Raw genomic sequence first — 25,477 nt, 5'->3', positions numbered from 1 at the left:
GGGATTATGAACAGCTAGGGGCTAAATTAAAAAACAGAACCACAAAAGGTAATAATCTCTGGATTACTACCTGAGCCACGAGCAAATTGCATCAGGTAAATAAGATCAAGAGATGAATGGGTGGCTCAAAGATTGGTGTGGGAGAAATGGGTTTCAATTCATGGGGTAAGAAGGAGCTGTTCCATCGGGACGAGCTTCACTTGAATCAGGCGGAGGCCAGAATCCTGACGAATCGAATAACTAGGGCTTTAAACTAAATAGCGTGGGGGGGGGGGGGGTGGGGAGGTGGGGAGGAATCCGATGAGCTGAAATGTAAAAAGAGGAAAGAGAAGGCAAAAGTGCAGGGTAGCAATAGGGGTAATGATAACCAGAGTGTGACAGGAAGGGACAGTGTATACATACAAGACAAAATTAAAAGCTCGATATCTGAACGCACGCAGCATTCGTATCACGATAGATGAGTCGACGGTACACGTAAAAATAAATGAGTATGATCTGATTGCCATTACAGAGACGTAATGGTGACCAAGGCTGGGAACTGAATATTTAGGGGTATTTGCCATTTTGTAAGGATGGATAGAGGACCAAAAGCTTGGTTAAAGAAGTAGGTTTTAAGGAGGGTATTAAAGGAGGAAAGAGACACACAGAGGCTTGGGGAGTTCCAGAGCTTAGGGTCTAGGCAGCTGATGGCATTGGCCACCAATGGTTGAGCAGTTTAAATCAAGGATGCTAGAGGGCTTAATTTGAGAAGCGCAGACATCTCGTGGAGCTGAGGTTGAGATTACAGAGATAGTGAGGGGCAAGGCCATGGAGGGATTTGTAAATAAGGACGAGAATTTTGAAATCGAGGCGTTGCTTAACCGGGAGCCAATGTAGGTCAGCGAGCACAGGGGTGATGGGTAATCAGGACTTGGTGCGAGTTAGGACACAGGCTATCGAGTTTTGGATGACCAAGTTTACATAGGATAGAATGTGGAAGGCCAGCCCTGAGTGCGTAGTAATCAAATCTAGAGGCAACAAAGGCATGGATGAGGGTTTCAGCAGCAGATGAGCTGTGGCAGAGGCAGGCAATGTTACGGAGGTGGAAATGGGCAGTTTTAGTTATGCTGCAGATATGTGGCCGGAAGCTCAAACAATCTGGTTTAGCTTCAAATAGATGGCAGGGAGAGATGGAGTCAGTGGCTAGGGGACGCAGTTTGTGGCTTTCCAATATTTAATAGGAGAACATTTCTGCTCATCCAGTACTGGATGTCAGACAAGCAGTCTGACAATTGAGACCATGGAGGGATCGAGAGAAGTGGAGGAGGTAGAGCTAGGTATCATCAGTGTACATGTGGAAACTGACTCCATGTTTTCAGATGATATTGCTACGGGGCAGCATATAGATGAGAAACAGGAGGGGGCCAAGGATAGATTCTTTGGGGACACCAGAGATAACGATGCAGGAGTGGGACGAGAAGCCATTGCACGAGATTTTCTGGCTATGATTGGATAGACAAGAATGGAACCAGGCGAGTGTAACCCCACTCAGCTGGACGATGGAGAAGCATTGGAGGATGGAATGATAAACTGTGTCAAAGGCTGTAGAGAGGCCGAGGAGGATTAGTTTACCTTTGTCACACTCACAAAGGATGTCATCTATGACTTTGATGAGAGCCGTTTCGGTACTGTGGCAGGGGCGGAAGCCAGATTGAAGAGATTCAAACATAAGAGTTCTGGGGAAAATGGGCACACATTTGGGAGGCGAGAACACATTCAAGGACTTGAGGGGAAATGGAGGTTGGAGATGGGGTGGTAGCGAGCAAACAGTGGGGTCAAGGCTTGGTTTTTTGGAGATGGGTGATTACTGCAGATTTAGAGAGGACAATACCTGAGGACAGATAACCAATAACAATGTCAGCCAACATGGAAGCCAGGAAAGGAAGTTGGGTGGTCATCAGTTTATTGGGAATAGGGCCAAGGGAACAAGAAGTGGGTCTCATACACAAGATGAGCATGGAGAGATAAAGGAGAGATGAGAGAGAAACTGGAGAAGGATGCAAATTTAGGGCTAGAGCAGGGGGAAACCTCAAAGCAAGTTTGTTCCGATGGGCTAGGGAAAGGAAGGGAAGTGGTAGAGCCAGCTGATCAGATGGTATATATTTTTGAGACAAAAGTCCATGAGCTCTTCACACTTTGTTAGAGACAGGGTTAAGAGGGGCTTAAGACAACAGTTAACAGCAGAGAATATTAGCCAGGTGTTATCTTTGCATTCCAGAATGATCCTGGAATAGTGAGTAGTTTTTGCAGACAAGAGTAGGACCCGAAAGTGCTTTATGTGGTCCAGCCAGATCTGGCAGTGAATGGCGAAACCAGTTGTCCGCCACATCCGTTCAAGTCTGCGCCCTTTGGACTTGAAGTGAAGACGAGGGCTATACCAGGGGGAATCAGCCAGGGTGAGAGTTTTAATAGGGACTAGGGCATCAATGGTGGTGGTGACTGTGTAGTTGAGCAGTTCGGTGGCTGCAGGAATGTCATGGTGAAAGGAGGGCCAAAGACTGGACAGTTTGGAGTTGATAAGTGCAGTTGTACGAGTTGAGTTTTTTTTCCAGGGGTGGCTGCAGAAGGAAGTAGAGTGTAGGGTTGAATGGGGGACCGGGGCGGGGGGGGGGGAAAGGTGGAGAGCGATACAAGGAAATGGTCAGAGATAGACTTATCTGCAACTGAAACAGTAGGAATAGTGAGGCTCCAAGAGACAGCCGAGAATCTAGGTTGAGGAATTCACATGGAGGGAGATTAATAGGAGGACAAGAGGGTAGTGAACTCAGGAGAAAGAGAGAGAGAGAGCACGATGAATTGAGATGGAGGATGAAATCACCAAGAATGAGAAGTCACTCAGTGCAGAAGCTGAAGCAGGAAAGCAATGATGATCTCTAATATTTTTTTAATCATACTTGGGTGAGCAGCAGAGAACGAGAATTTTAAATGAGGCGGGAGGGGTGGAATAAAAGTGATTTAAGGGAAGATAGACTATGAAAGTAAACTAGCACAAAATATAAAAACAGACAGCAAGAGTTTCTATAGGTATATAAAAAGGAAAAGAGTGGCTAAAGTAAATGTTGGTCCCTTAGAGGACGAGACCAGGGAATGTAGCAGAAACTCTGAACAAATATTTTGTATCAATCTTTACGGTAGAGGACACTAACAATATTCCAACAGTGGATAGTCAAGGGGCTAAAGGGGGAGGAACTTAATCACAAAGGAGGTGGTACTCAGTAAGATAATGGGACTAAAGGAAGATAAATCCCCTGGACCTGATGGCTTGCATCCTAGGGTCTTGAGAAGTAGCGGCAGGGATTGTGGATGCATTGGTTGTAATTTACCAAAATTCCCTGCATTCTGGAGAGGTCACAGCAGATTGGAAAACTGCAAATGTAATGCCCCTATTTAAAAAAAGGAGGCAAACAAAAAGCAGACAGCTATAGACCAGTTAGCCTAACATGTGGTTGGGAAGATGTTGGAGTCCATTGTTAAAGAAGCAGAAGCAGGACATTTGGAAAAGCAAAATTCAGTCAGGCAGAATCAGCATGGATTTATGAAGGGAAAGTCATGTTTGACAAATTTGCTGGAGTTCTTTGAGGATGTAATGAGCATGGTGGATAAAGGGAAACCAGTATATGTGGTTTATTTGGACTTCCAGAAGGCATTTGACAAGGTGCCACATAAAAGGTTACTGTACAAAAGTTCACAGGGTTGGTGCAGATGAACCACTGTGGTACCATGGACATGGCTCTGGTTGCACTCCACAGAGGAACCATCGTCCCCATCAGCACTAAGAATACTGGTTGGAGACTCTTGCACTACCTGCCTGGTCCTCCTCTTGTCTGGCAATCATCCATTCCCTCTTTACCTGCACACTCATTAGGTAGCAGGGCTTAATTCAGTCTAACATTTTGCAGGGCAATAAGCAACAGATGGATAGATTTGACTAATGAAGAGATTTAAGTAAATGCAAAAGGGGAGATTGGGGAAGGCATGACAAAGCATGCACATATGAAGCAAGTAAAATTTGTGCCCATCAAGACGAGAATTAAGCCTGGATAATAAAAGCAAAAAGGAGACTGGCAGGAAAATAGTCACTGATATGCACTGAAACAAAGAATTGCATTTAATGACAAACCAGGAAAAAAAGGAGGCAGAAAAGAAAGCCAGATGCAGGGAAGCTCAGGACTGAACTGGCATCCACATGCAGACATATAGGGCCCAACTTTGCCCAACCCCTTTTTTCGGCACACTTATCTTAAGTGCATCGACTTTACATGCTGGAAAGGGCGCCGGAAAAAAGGGCCCCATCCTGGCTGCTCTTCCGAGTCCCTGGAGTCCAGGCGTGGCATGCATACTGAAGTGGGGGGCAGAGCAACAGGCCAGCGCCGAAAACAGTGCTGGCACCTGCGCAATGCACTCTGCGCGCATGCTCCTGCCCTCCCAGCATGTCCTGTGGGCCATGAGCATGACCTGATGCTCGCTGCCCCTATCCCCGGCCGAAGGGACGTCCAGATCGCCGCACCCTATCCGCGGCCAAGTGACCTCCTGCACCAGCTGTCAGGCCTGCTGAGTCCCAGATGAGGTAGGACTTCGGTTTTATTTTTTATTTATTGGTTGTGCTTGAGTTTTGATTGGGGGGGGGGGGGGGGGGGGGGAGGGAAGAAGAGCAGGGAGTTTTTTTTTTGGGGGGGGGGGGGAGGGGGAAGAGAAGGAGTGTTTTGTATACCAGCATCTCTCTCTGGCTCCCCCTCCACCACCCAACATCGCGGCCAGCAGCTCGCATTTCTCCAGTAGGATTTTTCATTTTTATTAGTATTTTAATTGTTTGAGCTTTTCCTTGCAATGTTTGGTGCTTGGTTGTTGAGGTCCTCTCCAGTTCCCTTCTCTCCCCTATCCCTGCCCTAATGTCTGCCAAATGTGCACTGCTTTTTCTTCACTGCCCGCAAGGTTTTTCAGAGCTGGCCACATATGCTCACCAAAGTTGACTTGAAGTAAGTTTTTGCTGGCCAAAGTGGCATAAATGGCCAAAACTGGCAGAAGTGTCTGGGAATGCACCCTTTTGAAAAAAAACTGACTTAAAAAAATCATATCTAACTGACTTACTCTGGAGCAAATGTTTTGGAGAAAGTAGCATTTTTTAAAACTTACGCCAGAAAAAAAAACTTACTCCAAAAAAATTGATGCAAGTCATGGCCAAAGTTGGGCCCATTGAATGCACATAATCAAGACCACACACATGCCCAGTAATTTTTAGCACTTGAATGCACCAACTGCCTTAAATGTAATGCAAAATAAATTATGGACACTCCAATTAGAATAGGAACACAAGAGTCCTAATAGGCATTTAATTATTTACACCAAGTTGATCAGGGCTCCTTTTTGGGAGCTTGAAATGAGAACTATATAGAGTTGTAGGACCAGGCTTTGTATATATTCCACTTGAATTAAATTATTTTGCCATTAGAAAACTCCTGCAAGATATGGTAAAATAAAGTTCAAAATTCACAACTTTTAAAAGCCATATATTCAGCCATTTCTGCACCACACTTAAAAATGGCAAAGCTTTATTGAGTGAGTTTATTTTCACTTTGCACCTTACAAATATGAACAAAAATGACTGTCAGGTACTGTGAAGTCTCAGATGTTTAATACCTTAAGATTAAACTCTACAACTGTCTAAAGAAAAATTCTACATTAAAATTTTTATTTTGCCATAGACCTCATCATTTTGACTTTCTAAAAAAGTAAACCAGAGACTTGTTTTCTTAGACAAATATAAAAAAATGAAGTCAAGCAACAAATATAAGCACATAATTGTTCTGATCAGTTTACACTCCAGTGTTTATAATTTTGTCATGTTTAAGTTTCAAATAATTGTTGTATATTTAATGCACTACCACACATTACCTTTTTTTTTTAAACAGTAAACCAGACTACACAGCCAATTAAAGTTAACATTTTGGGGTTCTGATCCCATAAACAGTACTGGGAATTTTTAAAGTGGATACAAGATTTATTACAGTCCAGATGGCTTAACTGATTGGAAGATACAATGTACTTACTTTGTGTACACTGCACTTATGCAACAGGTCATATAGGACATGCAAATTTCAATAACTAGTGCCAAAATACCTTACATAATGAAACTTAAGTCTCTGAAACTAAAATCATGTGATGAACACACTGGTACCACCCTAGAATCTTCCTCAACCAAGGAAAAGGCTTATGCTGAATTCTAGCCATAATGAAAGGAATGCATATATAGAATTCACATTTCATAAGCATAACCAAGTTTTTAAGCTGGTAATTGGTATCTGTTAGTGAAAAAGTTACATCCCCCATCCTCCACTCATGTTTGACATTGCACCCATGCCATTCATCCCCATAGATCCTCGGCTTCCAGTTCCAAAGTAACTTCCATTCATTCCAGCTTGACTGCCTGTAAAATAATTACATTATGAAAATGCGCTTTTTTGCATTTTGGGGAAAATGCTGCCAACACTGAAGACTGCCATGTACAAAACTCAATTACTTGATAAGTCACTTACCATATGCACTCATGCTTGCTTGACTTCCATAAACTCCATATCCAGTGCTTATCTGCTGACTGTTTGGACTACCATAGCTTGGACTTCCATAGCTTGACTGGCTTCCTAAAAACAGGCATCCCTTGTAACAGTTAGCAAGCCTTTACACAAGTATTATCTTCAATGTTACTTGGTAATAAAGGACTCTTGTTCCATTTACTTGCCCCATAGTAAAACATTTTTACCGACAAGGTCACTAAAAATTTTAGTCAGTTTAATTTTATTTCAGAATGGATGTTCTTTGCATATATGTAGTGCCTATAATTGGATACTGAAATTAGTCTGGTATTAACTAAATACAATAAGAAAATAGACTAAAGTCGATAAATGTAGCAACATTTTGCTCCTCATCCAGTATCCAAAATTACTGATCAACGACTTCCACTTAAACAATGACCAAAATTCAAAAGCTGTTTGGCTCTGGACGTGTCAAGAGCAAGCAAAGCAGCCAAAAACAAGCTAAAATCTAAAGGCTAACTGCTGGTTACATGGAACAGTGTACTCTAATTGTGTAATATCTCCAAGTTTGCAGATGACACTAAACTGGGTGGTGGTGTGAGCTGTGAGGGGGATGCTAAGAGGCTGCAGGGTGATTTGGACAGGTTGGGTGAGTGGGCAAATGCATGGCAGATGCAGTATAATGTGGATAAATGCGAGGTTATCCACTTTGGTGGCAGAAACATGAGGACAGAGTATTATCTGAATGGTGGCAGATTTGGAAAAGGGGAGGTGCAACGAGACCTGGGTGTCATGGTTCATCAGTCATTGAAAGTTGGCATGCAGGTACAGCAGGCGGTGAAGCCAGCAAATGGTATGTTGGCCTTCATAGCTAGGGGATTTGAGTATAGGAGCAGGGAGGTCTTACTGCAATTGTACAGGGCCTTGGTGAGGCCTCACCTGGAATAGTGTGTTCAGTTTTGGTCTCCTAATCTGAGGACGGATGTTCTTGCTATTGAGGGAGTGCAGCGAAGGTTCACCAGACTGATTCCAGGGATGGCTGGACTGACATATGAGGAGAGACTGGATCAACTGGGCCTTTATACACGAGTTTAGAAGGATGAGAGGGGATCTCAGAAACGTATAAGATTCTGACAGGATGGGACAGGTTAGATGCGGGAAGAATGTTCCCGATGTTGGGGAAGTCCAGAACCAGGGGACACAGTCTTAGAATAAGAGGTAGGCCATTTAGGACTGAGATGAGGAGGAACTTCTTCATTCAGAATTGTCAACCTGTAGAATTCCCTACCGCTGAGAGTCATTGATGACAGTTCATTGGATATATTCAAGAGGGAGTTAGATATAGCCCTTACGGCTAAAGGGGTCAAGGGGTATGGAGAGAAAGCGGGAAAGGGGTACTGAGGTGAATGATCAGCCATGATCATATTGAATGGTAGTGCAGGCTCAAAGGGCCGAATGGCCTACTCCTGCACCTATTTTCTATGTTTCTGTGTTACTCAAAAAAATCTTGTGCTAGAAGTTTTGCTCATCACAAAACATTTGCATTCAGGGGTCTACAAGCAAAAAACTTTCGTAACTATACTTACAAGTCATATTTGCTTCCAAAAAATATTAATGGCTGCATACTGACACATAGGAAATTCAATTGTTACCATAAAAAGCAAAATTTAGTATGGCACTGTTTTTAAACTAAGGTTAGCATACAAGAATTACTAAACTAGAGTGCTCATTTTCAACTCAGCTTTTGATTAGGGTAGATATAAAATGTAAAATTGTGACTGAAGTGGGTATCAACTTTACTTACCCAATCCTGCCATCTGAGCTGCGTAGGCAGCACCACTGCTTCCAGAGGTAGAGTTCAGGAAGAGTTCCACATATCTATGCTCTAAAGGGGGGGCAAAAAAATTATTTCAGATAATGTCACATTTATATTGCAATTCACTGGGCAGTTTTATATAAACTTACGCATATGGGCTTTGTCTTTTGACATAGCAGCCACAGCATCCTCATGAGTAGCAAACTCCACATCGGCTTCTCCGGTCACTCTACCGTCAGATCCCATCTCTATGTGGACACGGACTGGGTTCAGCGGTGAGAAAAACTGAAAAAAGCAGTTTCAAACAATTTTATACAAGTCGGTTCGGGTGTGGTTGGGATGTACATTAGAGAAGAATGAACAGCGCAAGTGTATACAAAAAGGAGTCCCAAATCTGTACCACTGAGTTACACAGATACAGATCAGTGACCTCCAGAGGCTACAAAATGCAAACCCAAGTGTATTTTAAGTTGTTACTAAAGTTCTGTTATAGGATGTATCCGCAGCTACACCAAACAACTCTTTCCAGATCTCCAGGTCCACAAAATTTAAATTGGGACATGCGAGCAAGTAAAAACACAAGACAAGAGTTGTCTAAGTTTCAAGAGCTCAGGATCCACAGATAAGGCAACTCTGCCCCAAGCGTCAATATAGAGATAATAAAGTATGCACTTTTTGGACAAATCTAACCTATAGTCGGTTCACCAAAATTTTAAAAAGTCTAAAAAAAGGAACCAGTTTCTAAAGCAAATCGATACTGTCGTATGAAAGGCATAGACATTCCCTTTCCTCCCCAAAATCTCATCTGCACTATTTTAGGATGGCAACAGTTACATGCTTCCTCCTAAGGAGAACCACCCCAAATCCTGTGTGGCTGGTTTACAGCTTTTTTTGGGGGGCAGGCAGGCAGACAGGGGAGGTCGTCACAGGGTAGCAACCCAGGTATACATGGGATTATCCTTTCAGAAGACTCAGACCCACACAATTAAACACACAAATACAGGCAAAATACAAAAAAACATTTAACATACTTACATTACAGATATCATTCTCTGTGGCCCGAAATGGTAACCCTCTCATATGCACACAATGACCTGTTGTGCTCTGAAAACTAGAATCACTGTTTCCATATCCTTGGGCAGACATTCCTAGTAAAATATTATCCAATTACATTTTTGATTATAAACCACTTGCAAAAGTTTTACCACAGTACCCAGCTTAAAAACAACTCACCCCGATCACGTCCAAACCCTTGATCTGACCCATAGCCATATCCATCATTGTATCCATTGTAATCATCGTAACTTCCATAACCTGGAGAGAAATTCAGTCTTTAGACAGCACATTACCTCAATTATGAATCCTTAACACACCCATAAGCAACCTATTGATAAAACTAGATTCAATTGCAAATGCCACTGCTTAGTTTAAACCGTATGCAGAAAGTGCATTGTAGTGTTTGAACCAAATTCACACACTGTGCATTACTGTATACACAGCAATTGCTTTGGTGACAGATACAACTAAGGAATTTAGATGTTCTCAGTAATAGCAGAACATAGATAGATGGCAATATGACAACAACTGATACCAGGTCAAATAAACTCAGTTATATAATAGGAGGAGTAAGCCATACGGCCCCTCGAGCCTGCTCCACCATTGAATAAGATCATGGCTGATCTGATCGTGGACTCAGCTCCTCTTCCCTGCCCGCTCCCCATAACCCCTTATCATTTAAGAAACTGTCTGTCTTAAATGTCCCAGCTTCCACAGCTCTGAGGCAGTAAATTCCAGATTTACAACCCTCAGAAGAAATTTCTCCTCATCTCAGTTTTAAATGGGCGGCCCCTTATTCTAAGATTATGCCCTCTAGTTCTAGTCTCCCCCATCAGGGGAAACATCCTCTCTGCATCCACCTTGTCAAGTCCCCTCATAATCTTAATACATTTCGATAAGATCACCCCTCATTCTTCTGAATTCCAATGAGTAGAAGCTCAACCTATTCAACCTTTCCTCATAAGTCAACCCCCTCATCTCCAGAATCAATCTAGTGAACCTTCTCTGAACTGCCTCCAAAGCAAGTATATCCTTTCGAAAATATGGAAACCAAAACTGCACGCAGTATTCCAGGTGTGGCCTCACTAATACCCTGTATAGCTGAAGCAAGACTTCCCTGCTTTTATACTCCATCAACTTTGCAATAAAGGCCAAGATTCCATTGACCTTCCTGATCACTTGCTGTACCTGCATACTATCCTTTTGTGTTTCATGCACAAGTACCCCCAGGTCCCGCTGTACTGCAGCACTTTGCAATCTTTCTCCATTTAAATAATAACTTGCTGTTTGATTTTTTTTTTGCCGCCAAATGCATGACCTCACACTTTCCATTAAACTCCATCTGCCCACTCACTTAGCCTGTATGTCTTTCAGCATTACTCTAGAAGGTAGTTACTGGTCGACTATAAAACTGCTTGAACTATTAAAATACTCAAATATCATGATCAAGATCCTTTCCCGTTTACTTACCACCACCATACACTGCACGTCTCATCTTCTCATAAGATCCTCCTCGATTAGGCATACCATAACTTCTCCCAGTCATTGGTCTGTCATAAGGACCTGGTCTTTGACCAGTCATTAATTTCCGGGGAGGATCATAATGGGTACGCACCTCAGCCCGGCTGCTCTTAAAAATTTCAATGTACCTAAAAGAATATACAGTGCATTTAAGCATTTTACCTTAGTTAATGTGCATTAGTTACAAAAGGCAATGCTGGCAATTCTAAATAACCTAAACATGCATTTCCCATACAATGAATATAAGACTCAAGTGCCAAAATCCTCATCTATAAATTATTTTTTAAAACTCAATTTTAAGAAAGCCCCATTTTAATGAAATGAACACTTCAAAATATCTAATTTAAGTGTTTTATATGAACGGTCAGTGTGTACTTCATATGGTTTTTAAAAAACCCCCAAGTTGCAAGTTCAGATTCTGGAATGAAATGATACTACTCAACATTTTACCATTACTAAAACTTTCCAAGACAACTTGAGAAAAATTTGGTAACTATAAAAAGCAATCATGAAGCATTCTTAAAATGCAACATACATTGTTTTTAAAGGTTCAAACAAAAGAAATTAAGCAGCAATTCTGTCCTAAGATGCAGTTCAATAGATCTCAAACTAGTAATCATTAGATTATCTCAACCATATAGAAAACATTCTTTATTCTTTGAATGATGTTCAACCTCCATATATAAATATGCAACTATTGGAACAGAAAAGTGTCACTTGCGACACTGGCCTTAAGAACCAGCCATTTTGATCCTACGATCATCTTGTTTTTAAATACAGTGCCTCACTGAACTACACCTTGTGTTCTTCGACTCGCAAAGAGGCCAAACTCAAAAAGCTGCCTTATGCCATAAGGTCAAAAAAAGAGGGCAAAAGGCAGCAGCTTTCTATGTGGAAGTGTAATTTCTTTCAAAGAATAAGGAAGACCTTACCTACAGTAGGCAACATAACATTAGTGCATGTTTGTTCAAACTCCATATACAAATAGGATACAACATACTAAAAGTGGCAGTGGGGCATTGGAGAACTAATTAGGAACAGCTTGGAACACATTAATATGCCAGTCATCTTCCAGCTGTCAAGTCAAGAAAATGCTAGATTTTCTGGCTTACAAATACTGGCAAAAGAAACTTTCCACATTGGACGTCATACTATGAGCAGAATGAGTTGCAACATTTCTTCGCAGGTATTGATTTGCCGGAGAAAAAAAGGATATACATTCTATTGCCCAATTTTCTAATTGATGGAGTTAAAGTTTCCAAACTGGGGGGAAAAAAAGTTTCCCACATTAATATTGAATTCCTCACATAACTGACACAGTAGAAGCCACTTGCCAACAGTAAGTATTCACTTATCCAACAGACATTCCCATCACCTCAGTTCAAGCCAGTCTCAAACTAGAATAGTAGTTGATAGTTAATCTAGTGATGTCCTTTTCGGCCGCCTCTTTCCTCGCCTCTTTCTCCCCCCTCGCCTCGCCCCCCCCCCAAAAAAAAAGGCAGCACAGCCTCTGAACCACCTCCAACATTAAAGTACTGCAGTTTCTCCGTGTGCCAGTGAAATATTACAGCTGAAGCAAATGACTGCTCTGATTTAATTGCAACTGTTTGGTGGATATCTAACAGGTCTTAAACAAAATCTGAAGCATGGACTGGGGACGGGGAGAAAGAGAAACTGCTATTGCAGCCATATGAAAATCCAACATGTTGGGAGACTTGCTGTAACAGAAGTTGATACTGCAAGAATTCGGAGGGCCTTCAACTTACTCTGGCCATACAGAGCGAAATATTGATTATACTAGTACAAGCAATTTGAAGTGATGGTGAATTAGTAATATACAAACAGCATAATGCAATATTAACTATGCTGGCTCAAGTGATTTTTCTTTCCCGTTTTTCCCCCAACTTCCAAAAAATGTATTGACAAAATTGATTAAATAAGCCTTGTGACAATACTATTGAATATTAGTTAAAGACTTCAATAAAGGTCAAAATCAGCTCTCTGTTGAATTACTTATAATTGGTAAAAGACAGAGACCCTAATTTCCCAGACACTATAGCCCCAGACAAAACACCTTTCCTCTTCTGATCAGAAAAGATGATCAGCCTTGAAAGCAGAAAGCATCAGCTGAGGCAGAAGAATACATATTTGGCCAAGACCATATTTGCAAATCTGAAAATTTGCAAGCCTTCAAATTAATAGCTTTTCCCGGTGACTTTTACAGTCAAGACTGCTGCAAGGAAGAGAAAAAAGATGCAGTACAAAATGGCAGAGGAGAGGAGAGAGCAAAGATCACTACCAAAACAATCAAATGTCCCTACCATGATCCTATTTGTATTCTGGAGGCTAAACAAATTAAGGTAAATTTGGAAACATCAAGTTTCTATACACACAGGATGCTTTCCAATGAGATGCAACAATAAATGACAACTTCACATTCACTTCCCATGTTAGGTCTGTTACAGGCCAGGTGCAACGTAATGCTAACTTCACACATTACTTTGGCAATCTGCCCGAAACTCAACCACAACACCTCCAACTGCACTAGGCATTTTGATATCCCCTTTCTGCTAGCATTACTGAAATTTATTTTAGTTAGCATTTATGTAGGCAAATAGCAAGTGTACTACTCTCAAACCAGTGGTTAATGCTAGGTAATTTATAAAACAGGAACAAAAGCTCTTTTCACAGCCAGAGATAGAGACCTTCATCCCAACTATCAATCCTAGATTAAATTAAAAAAAGGTCTCGGGCATGAAAGGAAATTGCTGCAACACAGTGCAAGGAATATTTATGTACACGACTGTCCTATGACACAGAAGTTACATATGCTTCTTTGAAGAGTAGTTAACTTGAATTGCTAAGTTGAAAAGCTATTTGCCATAAGTGGGTTGACAAGAAAACAGCCTTTCAATTTAAGTTAATTATGCATTTGGCCACAACAGACAACCCGTATCTACAATTATCTCATCTGCTACTTTATCTAGACACTTAAAATCCAAATAGGTTTCCAACATTATGGTATAAACACAGAACATTGACCATAATGGCAAGTAGCTTTTCAGGTTACTAGTAATTCAATTTTATTCTACAAATACTCAAAATGTAATAAAGCAAGAATTGTGTTATAATGTGCTTAAATAATTGTGCTTAATCACATTTTCTTATGGTATCAAAAGCTGTAAATTGTGACAAACCTTATTTAAAACCCAAACAAAAACACATCCAGGTGAAACATTCGCCATACTACTACAGCACTTGTACTAGATAACAATCAATCATATACCATAAGAAAAGTGACTCATCCATCCATCCCCACCTGTGCCCTATTCTTTCCTTGTGTTTCTTTAGAGCCTTTTCAGCTATATCCTGTGTGGCAAACTGCACGAAGGCCTCCCCCGTGCTCCTCCCCTGGTAGTCCATCGGCAATGTTATCCCATTTGGCACGATTTCCAACCCTTCAACCCAAGGACAAATAACCCCAGTAGGGGATAGTATTAAAGGGTGCACATGCCCAATGATTACTTATGACGTTGCATTTATAAAAAATGTAAACTACTGTAAGCTATAGCTCACAAAAATTAAAATGAACTAAAGTGTTCTGTGACAATCTCACCGTGTATAAATATACAAGTATCTAACCAATCACAGGGAACTCCCTGGGCTTAAGCACAGCTACATGCGTCACATAACACCTTAGAACAGAGCAAGATTCAATACTATTTAAAATAGCATTTATATTTCCCATATTTTAGTGTCAGAAAAAAAAAACAAGGAATTTATTCAGAGCAACATACACAATGCAACTAAACAAGTCAATAACTGTTTCTCTCCCCAGGTAATTCATTTTAAAAAGTTGTAATTAGGTTAACACAAAAGACCAAAAAATGCTAACCAAAACTGAAATCCGCCCCAGCTCAATTTCAGCAACTCGTGTCAGCTCCACGGGCATTAAATGCTCCCGATACCTCACCCAAGTGGCTATTTTGCCATGTGTGAATCTGCAAGTGTGCTATTGGACTGTGGGGCCATCACAGCCAAGCACAAACCTGTTCTCTTATGACCACATATGCAATGCAGACAAGAGTGGAAACCTTCAATTTTAGACACACCCACTTTAACAGGCACCAAGGCCAACTTCAACCGCCCCAGCAGAGTTTGTCTAATAAAACTATGGATTGAACCTACAGATTTTTTTGGTCTGTATGGATCAGTGTTTCATAATACTTAAGGGGCCACTGAGGAAAATGATGTTACACTGAGTCTGCGGATCCAAGTAGGAATGTCACACTGAATTGTCAATATTGGCTTCTTATCCTTCAGCCCCAAATGAAGTAATTTAGTTAAAAATAGGCTAGGCAAGTTTTCCCTACTATCCCAACACCTTGCAGCCAAGCACCCAGGCAGATGGCCCATGAAGCCCACTACTTGCAGCCTCCAGAAGCCAAGTCACAGTGCTTCCCTACAATTTCTTCACCCATTTGCTGGGAAGCAATCAGCCTTCACTTCTTGCCTCCAGTAGCTGGGATCAGTATTTGATCAAAGTGTGACTTCAATTGTATCTTACACCACCCACACATTAGTGTGCCATGTTACCTTTTTTGCTACCCACATTTTGGACATTGGACATCCCTAACCAGGTAAAGTTAACAACCAATTAATGCACCAATGAGTCTAAAAATCATGTAATATTTAACAGTTTATTATTAAATCCATCTACAAATATAAGACCAATAACAAGCAATGGGGTAAAGTAACCAATCATAGGTTTCTGTATCATATTACAGAGTGCTGCACGTGGAGTGGTCAAGTGTAGATTAAGTGGGGGGGTGGGGGGGGGGGGAGAAATTGGGGGATAATGAGATCAGTGCATGCAGGCACATTCAGTACGCATTTTAAAAATATTTAATTTTTTTTAGATACATCAAAACTTGCAATTTGGAAAGGAGAGTAGATTTTGCTGGGGCATATCTGCAGTATAAGTGGAAGAGCTGGAGATGCAAACCACAGATACTACATTGTCACTATTAGCAGGAGGGTGTAATTACACAAGTTTCATGATGAATAGCGACATTGGAATTAATCATGGGGAAAGTAGATGGAAGAACTGTATGCAGAAGTAAGATTTTTAAATTATACGTGTAGCAGAAGTGTATAAATGTACATCTGGATTTGGTTTTAATATATTTTGATGCAAAGCAGTTTCTCATTCTCAAGTTAACAAAAATCAAGGTTAAAATCCAGACATGTATCGCTCTAACATTTCAATAACAATGTCCATGGATTATTGCCTTAACTTTAACAGGAATATTTCTTGGTGTTACTCCTAAAATGCCAGAAAGAGTTGCTGGTGAAAATTTAGGAGGGTGCAATTACACAAATTTCATGATGAATATAGCCCTAGAGCGAGGTTAAGCATGGTGGCTTTTATGGAGTAGGTGAATGCTCAGTTTCTCCAGGAACAGATTTTGCAAATAAATGTGATAGAATGACAAGTGATAAGTGAGGAGTTGCTTATAACCATCACATTAATTCTTTTAGGATTATAACCCGATACTAATTTAAATTTATAAAACTGAAATTTTAACATTAATTGCAATCTCTTAATTCTGCTCTGAACCAGCATGTGGTGCTCATTAGCAGCAGATTGAATAAGTGTTCTACTCTTCCAGGAAATGCATGAATTGGCATCCACTTAAAGCAACCAAGTTCTGGAACTCAGAACCAAGTGAATATCTGCACCATGTACAGGAACGGTCATGATGAGTCAGTGGACATTTATAATTTCTTCACTATATACATAGATAACACATGGCATCCTACTTAAATTAAATTGCTAAATTAATTTTCAAATCAAAAGTGTAGAGAGAAAATATTACCTCATCAACTGGAAATAAATACCATTAGCTCATTTAGCCTTAAAAGTAATATTGTTGATTACTAGACATGAGATATCTGTACTTAAAATGATCTAAAACAAAATGTAAAACTTTGTTGAAAAACTGTATATACAGAAAAATTTGCTTTTTATACCTGTAAAAAATTGTACTATTTCTTCCTTGCTGCAGCCAAACGGTAGTCCCCTAAGACGAACACAGCCATCATTTGAGGAATCAGGGCTGTTGGGGCCAGTGTGCTTCAAAACCCAGTCCATTTCAATGTTGTTAGATTTAAATACTAGAGTAAAAAAAAAATCTAATTAATGAAGCCACCAGAAAAGTAAATGTACAATTAAAATCTGCAGAAAAATTTATAAAAGTAATCCTGAATAAAATAGTCACTATCTATTTGCTTAGCACACTTCATTATGTTTACTGCAGCAGATAATGTAATATGTTGCACACAAAAGCAGAAATTACAGCAAACTCACCTCAAAATGTTGAACTCACCTTCTACATATCTATGCCCCATACTTTCTTTGTCTTTTTTCATTGCAATTTTGACTTCATCTTCAGATTCCAGTTGAATGAATGCTTCCCCGCTAGGACGACCTTCTCTGGTATACGTAAAATGAATTCCAGACATCCCATTTAAGATTTTGCAGTCTGAAGTGTAAAAGTAGAGAAGCCAAGTTCATTTCTATTACTACCCACAAAAAAATACCAAAAGTTATTCTATAACATAAACAAGTTCCTGTAACAGCTCTGAAAGTCAATATACCATGTGGCTCATTAAGTTATGTAAACCAAGACTGATTACTCATTTAGGTAGTTAGGCATCTTAAGGCAGCCATGGGGAAGTAAATCTGGCCGAAGATGAAAACATTTCAACTGCAAGGTACCACGACCAGTAAAGTGAGATTTTGTTCATAATCCTGATTTATATCTTCTGAACACCAGTGTCCTTGTGTATGAAATTTTAAAAACTAAGTTCATTAAAGACAGTTTTTGACACTACATAAAGAAACAGAGGTTCCCTCAATACCCCATTTATGTTGCTAAGTGCTGCATTAAACTGAAGCACATGGACCAAAGATATCAGAAATCACTACAGCTAGTGATAATGCAGCTTAATTTTGGAGTTATGGCATATTTTGAAGGTACGACTAGCTCTACAATTAAGTCAAACATAACTCCAAATTGTCATGACAAGTTTAATGTCAAAGCTTTGCAGGGGCATTAAACGGTGTCAATGCACTCAATGGTCCCTTGGTGGCTCAGTGAAATACACCACTTGGTATCATACTAAGCATTACAGACAAGGAAGAAGAAACAACTGGTCTAAGCATCTTGGAGTTTTGAAAGGAGCATCTGATTGCTATTCTGCAACTCAAGTAAAGTCAGGATTGACTTTGGCTGAGATAGCCTGGAACTCCATTCATGGCCCATGTGACACTCAATGATTTAAGAGAGCAACTAGATAAATTTGAAACTTGTTTTGTAACGTTGTTTAAAATGTTAGATCTGGAATTCTCAGCCCTAAAATGCTATGGATGCTGGGGAAAATGGAGCATTCAAGACGGAGATTGATAGATGTGCATTAGGCAAGGGAAATGTCGCTACTGTGGATAAAGGGAAATGGACCTATTGTGGGTAAAAGGAATTGCAGTAACAGGCTAAAGAGGCTGAATTGCCAGCTCTCATACTTATGGTAAACTATTGCCAGAGTGAATAAAGCCACCACAAACTAACTTCATGCCATCCAGGCAAGTATTGTATTATATATATATGATAGGAAGGTCTCCAAGCATTGCAATCTAAAATGAGCAAAAGCAATTGACAAGACATCAAATGGGTCTGTCCAATTCTATTATGAATGTGAAAAATTGTTAAAATGAATCCTTAAGCCACTGTGGAGCACAAAAAAACAGCTAAACCCAGTCTAGAATCCCTCTATTCTACCCAAGATAAGCATGGACTCATGCAAACACCTTGGAGACCATGCATTTGCATGTTCAGCTATGCAAGGACATTTAGCTGAAATCTAAAAAAATTTTAAGTTTTCTGTCAAAATTCATGAAGCGAGACAAAATGTGCAACTATATGGAGCCTGGTGATTTAATACATACAAACAAGATATTGGCATGAAGCTACTAAAGGTTATAACCAACTCAAAAATAGCCAGATACAAAAGCAAAATTCATACACAAGTTGTTTAGGATCTCAAACACGATTTTGTAAATAATAAAAACCTTTAAAAGCAAATCAAAGTTCCCCTGTGGTTTAAAAGGTAAGCCACTTGGGAGCTTACATTTGATCTTGTTTAAAAAGGGAAGAAAGAGATAGACCAAATAATTACAGGCCAGTCAGCCTAATCTCAAGAGAGCAAAGTGTTGGAAAAAATTCTGATGGATGGTATTAATCATCATTTAGAAAGACACAAATTAATCAAGGACAGTCAGCATGGATTTGTTACAGGAAGGTCATGTCTGACTAACTTGATTGAATTTTTTGAGGCGGAAACAGGAGGGTTGATGAGGGCAGTGTGTTTGATGTAGTCTACATGGATTTTAGCAAGACTTTTTGCCAAGATCCTGCACGGCAGACTGGTCAGAAAAGTGTAAGCCCATGGGATTCGAGGGAAAGGTGACAAGGGATCCAAAATGGGCTCCGTGGCAGGAAGCAAAGGTTGGCAGATGTTTGTGTGATAGGAAAGCTGTTTCGCGTGGGGTTTCGCTGGGGTTACTTTTTGTGATGTATATCAATGACTTAAGACTTCAATGTAGAAGCAGAATTAAGAATGCAGAAGATAAAGATTGGCCGTGTGGTTGATAATGAAGAAAGCTGTAGACTACAGCAAGATATCAATTGACTCAGCAGGTGGGGCAGAACACTGGCAAATGGAATTCAATCTGGAGAAGTGTGAGGTAATGCATTGGTGGAGGACGAAGGGAACACACATTTCAGTGTCATACCATTTAAAGTGTAGAGGAACAGTGGGACCTTGGAGAGGATATCCACAGATCCCTGATGGTAGCAAGACAGGTAGAGAAGGCGGTACCATGGGATACTTTCCTTTATTAGCCGAGGCATAGATTATAAGAGCGGGGAGGTTATGCTTGAAACACTAGTTAGGTTACCGTGTACAGTTCTGGTCACCACATTACAGGAAAGATGTGATTGCACGAGAGAGTAGAGGAGATTTGAGGATGTTGTCAGGACTTTTAGCTACAAGGAAAGATTGCATAGGCTGGGGTTCTTTTCTTTGGAACAGGAGCTGAGGGGAGACTTGCATGAGGTGTACAAAGTTATGAGAAGCCTCGATAGAGTGGATAGGAATTACCTATTTCACCTAGCAGAGGGGTCAACAAGATAATAGATTTAAAATAATTAGTAGAAAGATTAGAGGGAAGTTGAGGAGAACCTTTCACACAGAGGGAGGCTGGAACTCAATGTCTGAAAGGGTGGCTGAGGCAGAAGCGCTCATCACATTTAAAAAGTACTTGCTTACGCACTTGAAGTGCCTAGAAAACTACGGGCCATGTTGGAAAGTGGGATTAGGCTAGATAGCTTTTTTTTCTGGCCGGCAAATACAATGGGATGAATGGCCTGCTTCTGTGCTGTAAATTTCTATGATTCAAATGGTTTACCACAATCTGGTATTAAGCCATATAGTCCAAAAGGGCCAGGTTAAATTTTCAGTCACGGGTGACTTGTACCAAAGCCAGGAACTGCAAATGCCCTTGGTCTGCTAGAATAGTTGGAGATGATCAGGTGTAATTACACGGTGAGGACAGGATCGAGGAGTGTAAACTTGACAGCATTCACAGTGTAGCACATGAAGAATTTAGGAAATGTATCAGAGCTGCTAGGCTAATAATTGAGCAAGAGTCAGCCCTTCAGGATATAGGCAAGGGAAAAAAAAACAAGTTACATTTGTTGTGCCAACATTTACACCCAAGACTTCATCTGCATTTTTGTAATATGCAGGGTAACACTGACTTTTTTAATGTTATGGGAAGAGGGAACACACAAAAGGTTGGAAAAAACATCATTGGTAAACCTAAACATTTATTTGGAAAATCCATGGCAAGATTCTCATTCAGCCACTGCAACATTAGATCTGATTCAACAAAAGCAATTAACTCAATCTGAACTGGTATAATGATCAAAGTTAATGCTATTCTTAGAGATTAATTAGAATCAGTTGAATGTGAGCTTCACTTCAGTACTGAAACTAGTGAAACTACAAGTGTAATGTTTACACTTAGCAAATTTCAGTTAATAATGCCATTTTATCTATGTGATAACCACATCACAGCCCTGCAAGTATGGTAATTCCCAGGTCCTGGAGAGAGGTGGAGAAAAAAGAAAAAAGATGCTAGCTCAACACCTGGATTCAACAACTCGAATCCAGTACTGTAACAGGCCTGTCAGGATAATTTTAGAAATCTTAAATCAAATATTTCAAATGCAGCCAACTTCAAAATGTAGTCTTGAGCAGTGCAAATTGGGTACTGCTAAACAAGTTGCACTACAACAGGTCTCACGCTGTAGAGCACTTTGACTTCAGCACAAATTAAGTCACAAGAGGCACTAAATCCCAGCTTCTTCAGAGACTCATTTAGAAAATGTAAATGAATATACAAAAGCAAAACAAAGAGCATCTAAAATTCAAAAGAGCAGTTGACATGTGCATTTTATCAATTAGCAACATGCACTTGACAGATTTAATCTCAATAGCATACATGGTGGTATCACTGAATGATGTGTCAAGCATTCATTCATTCTTAATGAACGATAAGGAATGAAAGGTTATGGGGAGCAGGCAGGGAAGTGGAGCTGAGCCCAAGATCAGATCAGCCATGATCTTATTAAATGGTGGAGAAGACTTGAGGGGTCAAATGGCCTACTCCTATTTCTTATGTTTTTAATGTTGATGTACAATATGTTCATTAATCAGCAGTGATTTAGAATCACATGCATATCAAATGGATTCTTGACATGCTTATGTACAATGATAGTTTGGTGTTTTCACTGTCCTTTAGGTAATTATTTTGGACAACTTCCCTTATCCTTTCATTTGACATACCAGAAAAAAAGCGCAACACTTCCTCAGGAGCAGAAGACCAGGGTAATCCACGGACACGAACAACAAATCCATCACTTTCTGAATTAGACATGACTTCTTTCAGAGTATTTTTCCTTCTAAAAATCCTGAAGGAAGACAAGAGTTTCAACATAGTTTTACATTTAAATTGTAAGAACATTAGACACGACACTTCAATTCACTTCACTTCACTTTCAAAAACTGCTCATTTGTGCTGAATCACAATAGTTTGAGAAGCTGTTCTACAACTGCTTTACATAATAGTTGCATGTATCTAGCACATTTTACAACCTCAGGACACCCCAAAGCTATTTACAGCCAATTAAGTATCTGAAGTGTAGTCACTGTTGTAACATAAGAAGCGCAGCAGCCCATTGTTAATTGTGGGAGCTTGCTGTGCACAATGTGATAATGACCTGATAAAAAATTAAAGTGACATTGGTTATGAGATAAATACAAGCAAGAACACCAGAGAGAAGTTGCCTGCTCTTCTAAATAGTGCTATGGGATCTTTTACATCCACCTCACGGCAGAGTCAGGGCCTCAGTTTAACGTTTCATCTGAAAGACGGCAACTCCAACCGTGCAGCACTCCTCCAGTACCACAATGAAGCATCAACCTAGATGTTGTGCTTATGCGTCTTGAGTGGGACTTGAAACCACGACCTTCTGACTTAAGAGGCAAGAGTGCTACTCGTTGAGCCACAGCTGACACTCATTCTTCCTCACCCCCTGTAAGCGAATGTTGCAATGATTTCATCAACTGAATTGTAGAAAGATATGTTAGTTATCAATATGGTATATGTTTGATGAGTTTCTCTTTATATAGAATTGTTTTTAACTATTTTTGGTACGATTATGTAAACGGGTAGACTTGCGAGTGGTCATGTACGTCCAAGACAGTTAGTGGCGAAAACTTCCGAGCAACTCTGAGTATACCCCCAGGTATGCAAGATGTATGATCTGTTCATGTCTATCACATAAAGCTTAAGACTTTTTATGGTGGAATGGCACACTGCAGTCTTGAGCCTAAATTAAACTAGTCATAACTCAAGTCATCCAACAACCCCACCCCCCCCCACTGAAAATGCTTAGAGTTGCAACATAGTCTTCCTCCCACCCCCCCAATCATATGTATCCCAATGTACTTTCCAGTGGAAACCCTATCTTTCCCTTTTTGGACTCAAACAGACAAAGTAAACGTATGCTGTTCAGCACAAATCACAGCTGGTCCAATGGATAACACTGTTTTGAAAACTTCTATCATTGCTAAAGTAAACCCTTAATGAGTGAACACTGCTTAAATAAGATGCAAATCTCTTGATCGTCATTTTGTAATCACATCTCAATATCTACCTGTAACTACATTTTTAAAAGTTTGTTTTGAAATTTTTTATTTAATTAGTCAACTTTTTGCACTATTTTAAAGCTTGATTTGCAATCACAAACAGACATTTAACTTAAGCATATAAAAGGGAACTAAAAGCCAAAAATGTTGGAAATTGAACAGGTATTAAACTGCATAATGTCTTTGTTGACTCAATCATGTACTAATCTTTTAAAATTAGTTTACAGAATAAACCACCTCAAAAATGTAGTTTTTAAGGTGGTTATTTGCCCGTTCTAACAAATGTAAGGCCAATAATGGGCATCTGCACACACTGTTTATTCGCCATTTTCTGGACTTTATTCAGAATTAAGTTTACTATACTGTTGTAAAAACAGAACATGCTGGAAATATACAGGTGGTCAGGCAGCATCTGCGGGGAGAGAAAGAGAGTTAACGTTTCAGGTCAATGACCTTAGTCAGAACTGGGAAAAGTTTGAGATGTAACAGGTTTTTAAGCAAGTGTAGAGGCAGGTAATTATTGGGGGGGGGGGGGGGGGGGGAGAAAGAGAACAAAAGCAAAGGTCTGTGATAGGGTGGAAGGCAGAAGAGATTAAGAGACTGAGCAAAGCTAAAGGAGATGGTAATGGGGCAAGTTAAGAAACAAATGAGTCCAGGTAGAGTGTAAATGGCAGAATCAGCTGCCATGGGAAAGAGAAACAAAAAAAAAGGGACAGAGGTTTGAAATTGTTGAATTCGATAGCGAGTTCAGAAGCAGTATTTTGTTTTTGTATTACTTTACCTTTGTCTCCGTTGTTGGGTCAGATGTAAGCAATATTTTCCATCGACTTTCGCAATAGGTAAATGTTATAGATACAACAACTACACGTCACTGTATATAGGCCGCGCGGTCGGTGGTAGGTATGCCTTCTCTATGCACAAACCGACGCAGCAACGCCTCACCTTTGAGACACCGCACGCTTTTTACACCAGCCGCTCAGAAAGGGACAAAGCTGAGCCCGGTGAACGATCAGGAGAGGCTAAGTTAGTTAGGTCCATTCCGGCACCGGGCCTGGAACGTTAACTCGGTTTTCCTCTCCACAGATGCTGCCTGACCTGCTGAGCATTTCTTGTTTTTAAAATCAGTTTCAATAGACTGTGTTCAGCCAAAATATCTTAGTATCGACGCACCCGCACGGTGCCCCCTGCATGAAGAGCCGCTAATAGGCCCGAATTCAGGAGATTCGTCGAATAAAACACGAAAGCAAAACCACACGAGAAAAATGAGGCCTAGACGGCAGGACTCGAGCAGGGGCCGCGCGCACGCGCCAACATCCGCGCATTCGCTTCTCTCAGAAAGGAGAAGATGGACAAATAAACCACCAACACACACTCACCGGGGACGGGTACTTCAGACAACGAGAACTTGAGTGGAGAGCAAATGAAGGCAGGTTTCGAACTGAACAACTAACGGCACAGCAAGTCGGTTAGCAGCGCGTCTCCTTCCGTTTCTTTTCTTCTTTCCAAAGCGTGGAGACAACCTCCGCCGACCGGAAACAGCACGTCACGCGCCGCCAGCACCACGTCTGCGCAGAGCTAACGCGCCCGAAAGGCGCGGTGCGGCTTGGGAAGCGTGGCACTCGTAAGTGTCAATTCAGCCGACCGGAAACAGACTATCACGCCTGCGCAGAGCTAACTCGCCCGAAAGGCGCGGTGCGGCTTGGGAAGTGCGGCACGCAACAGCAATTTCCTTCTCCGTTGTCTCCATCTATTTAAAAACTTCTGCTTAAACCAAAACCAAAGAAATAGTTTTAAAATACAAGCTTTTTGAAGGTTATTCAGACAAATTGATAATGGAACAATTCAGGTTTTTTTTTAAAAGCTGGATGCCTGCCTACGATTTGCTATAAAAGTGGTTTTTGCCTCTCCCAGGAGATCACATGACTCCTGTTGGGGGTGGAGTGTAGAATGTTTCAGTATGAGGGGTGTCGCAGTTGTGTGAGGCAGATTGCTTGGGCTGGGTGCTCTTTGCCTTACCGTCATTGTTCATAGGTTTATGTGTAACCTTCAGGGCTGCTCACCAAGGGCTGTGAGGCTCTTTGTCGGCCGGCGCGGACACAATGGGCCGAAATGGCCTGCGCTGTAAATTGCTATGTTTCTTGTGGGAAAAAAAGGAAATCGGATTCAGGACACACTTAAT

The 25,477-nt window shown here is 40.7% G+C and overlaps 1 protein-coding gene across 1 annotated transcript; it reads right to left on the bottom strand.

The window, feature by feature from the left end:
- Window positions 1–5,533: 5,533 nt before the first annotated feature.
- Window positions 5,534–24,859, bottom strand: LOC139262955 (heterogeneous nuclear ribonucleoprotein H-like). The gene is made up of 12 exons (XM_070878330.1): window positions 24,675–24,859; window positions 21,934–22,058; window positions 17,352–17,507; window positions 16,996–17,139; window positions 14,282–14,420; window positions 10,912–11,090; window positions 9,619–9,699; window positions 9,421–9,533; window positions 8,535–8,670; window positions 8,374–8,454; window positions 6,573–6,677; window positions 5,534–6,463 (listed from the first exon to the last, which is right to left on the bottom strand). Exons 2-12 carry the CDS (start codon window positions 22,022–22,024, stop codon window positions 6,354–6,356), a joined length of 1,335 nt encoding a protein of 444 aa, XP_070734431.1. The 5' UTR covers window positions 22,025–22,058; window positions 24,675–24,859; the 3' UTR covers window positions 5,534–6,353.
- Between the last annotated feature and the right edge of the window lie 618 nt (window positions 24,860–25,477).

The sequence above is a fragment of the Pristiophorus japonicus genome, chromosome 4 (genome assembly GCF_044704955.1).
Source record: "Pristiophorus japonicus isolate sPriJap1 chromosome 4, sPriJap1.hap1, whole genome shotgun sequence".
Taxonomy (NCBI): domain Eukaryota; kingdom Metazoa; phylum Chordata; class Chondrichthyes; family Pristiophoridae; genus Pristiophorus; species Pristiophorus japonicus.
The sequence above is the reverse complement of the archived record's forward strand: the minus strand, read 5'-3'. Positions and strand labels throughout refer to the sequence as shown.

Bases quoted from the DNA above. Each gene is read 5' to 3' on its own strand.
- LOC139262955 (XM_070878330.1), bottom strand. From the start codon at position 22,024: ATGTCTAATTCAGAAAGTGATGGATTTGTTGTTCGTGTCCGTGGATTA. The intron at 14,421-16,995 runs GTATAAAAAGCA...CTTGGGTTGAAG, and splicing joins AATAGTACAATTTTTTACAG to GGTTGGAAATCGTGCCAAAT. The intron at 9,700-10,911 runs GTAAGTAAACGG...ATTTCTCTCCAG, and splicing joins ACGTGCAGTGTATGGTGGTG to GTTATGGAAGTTACGATGAT.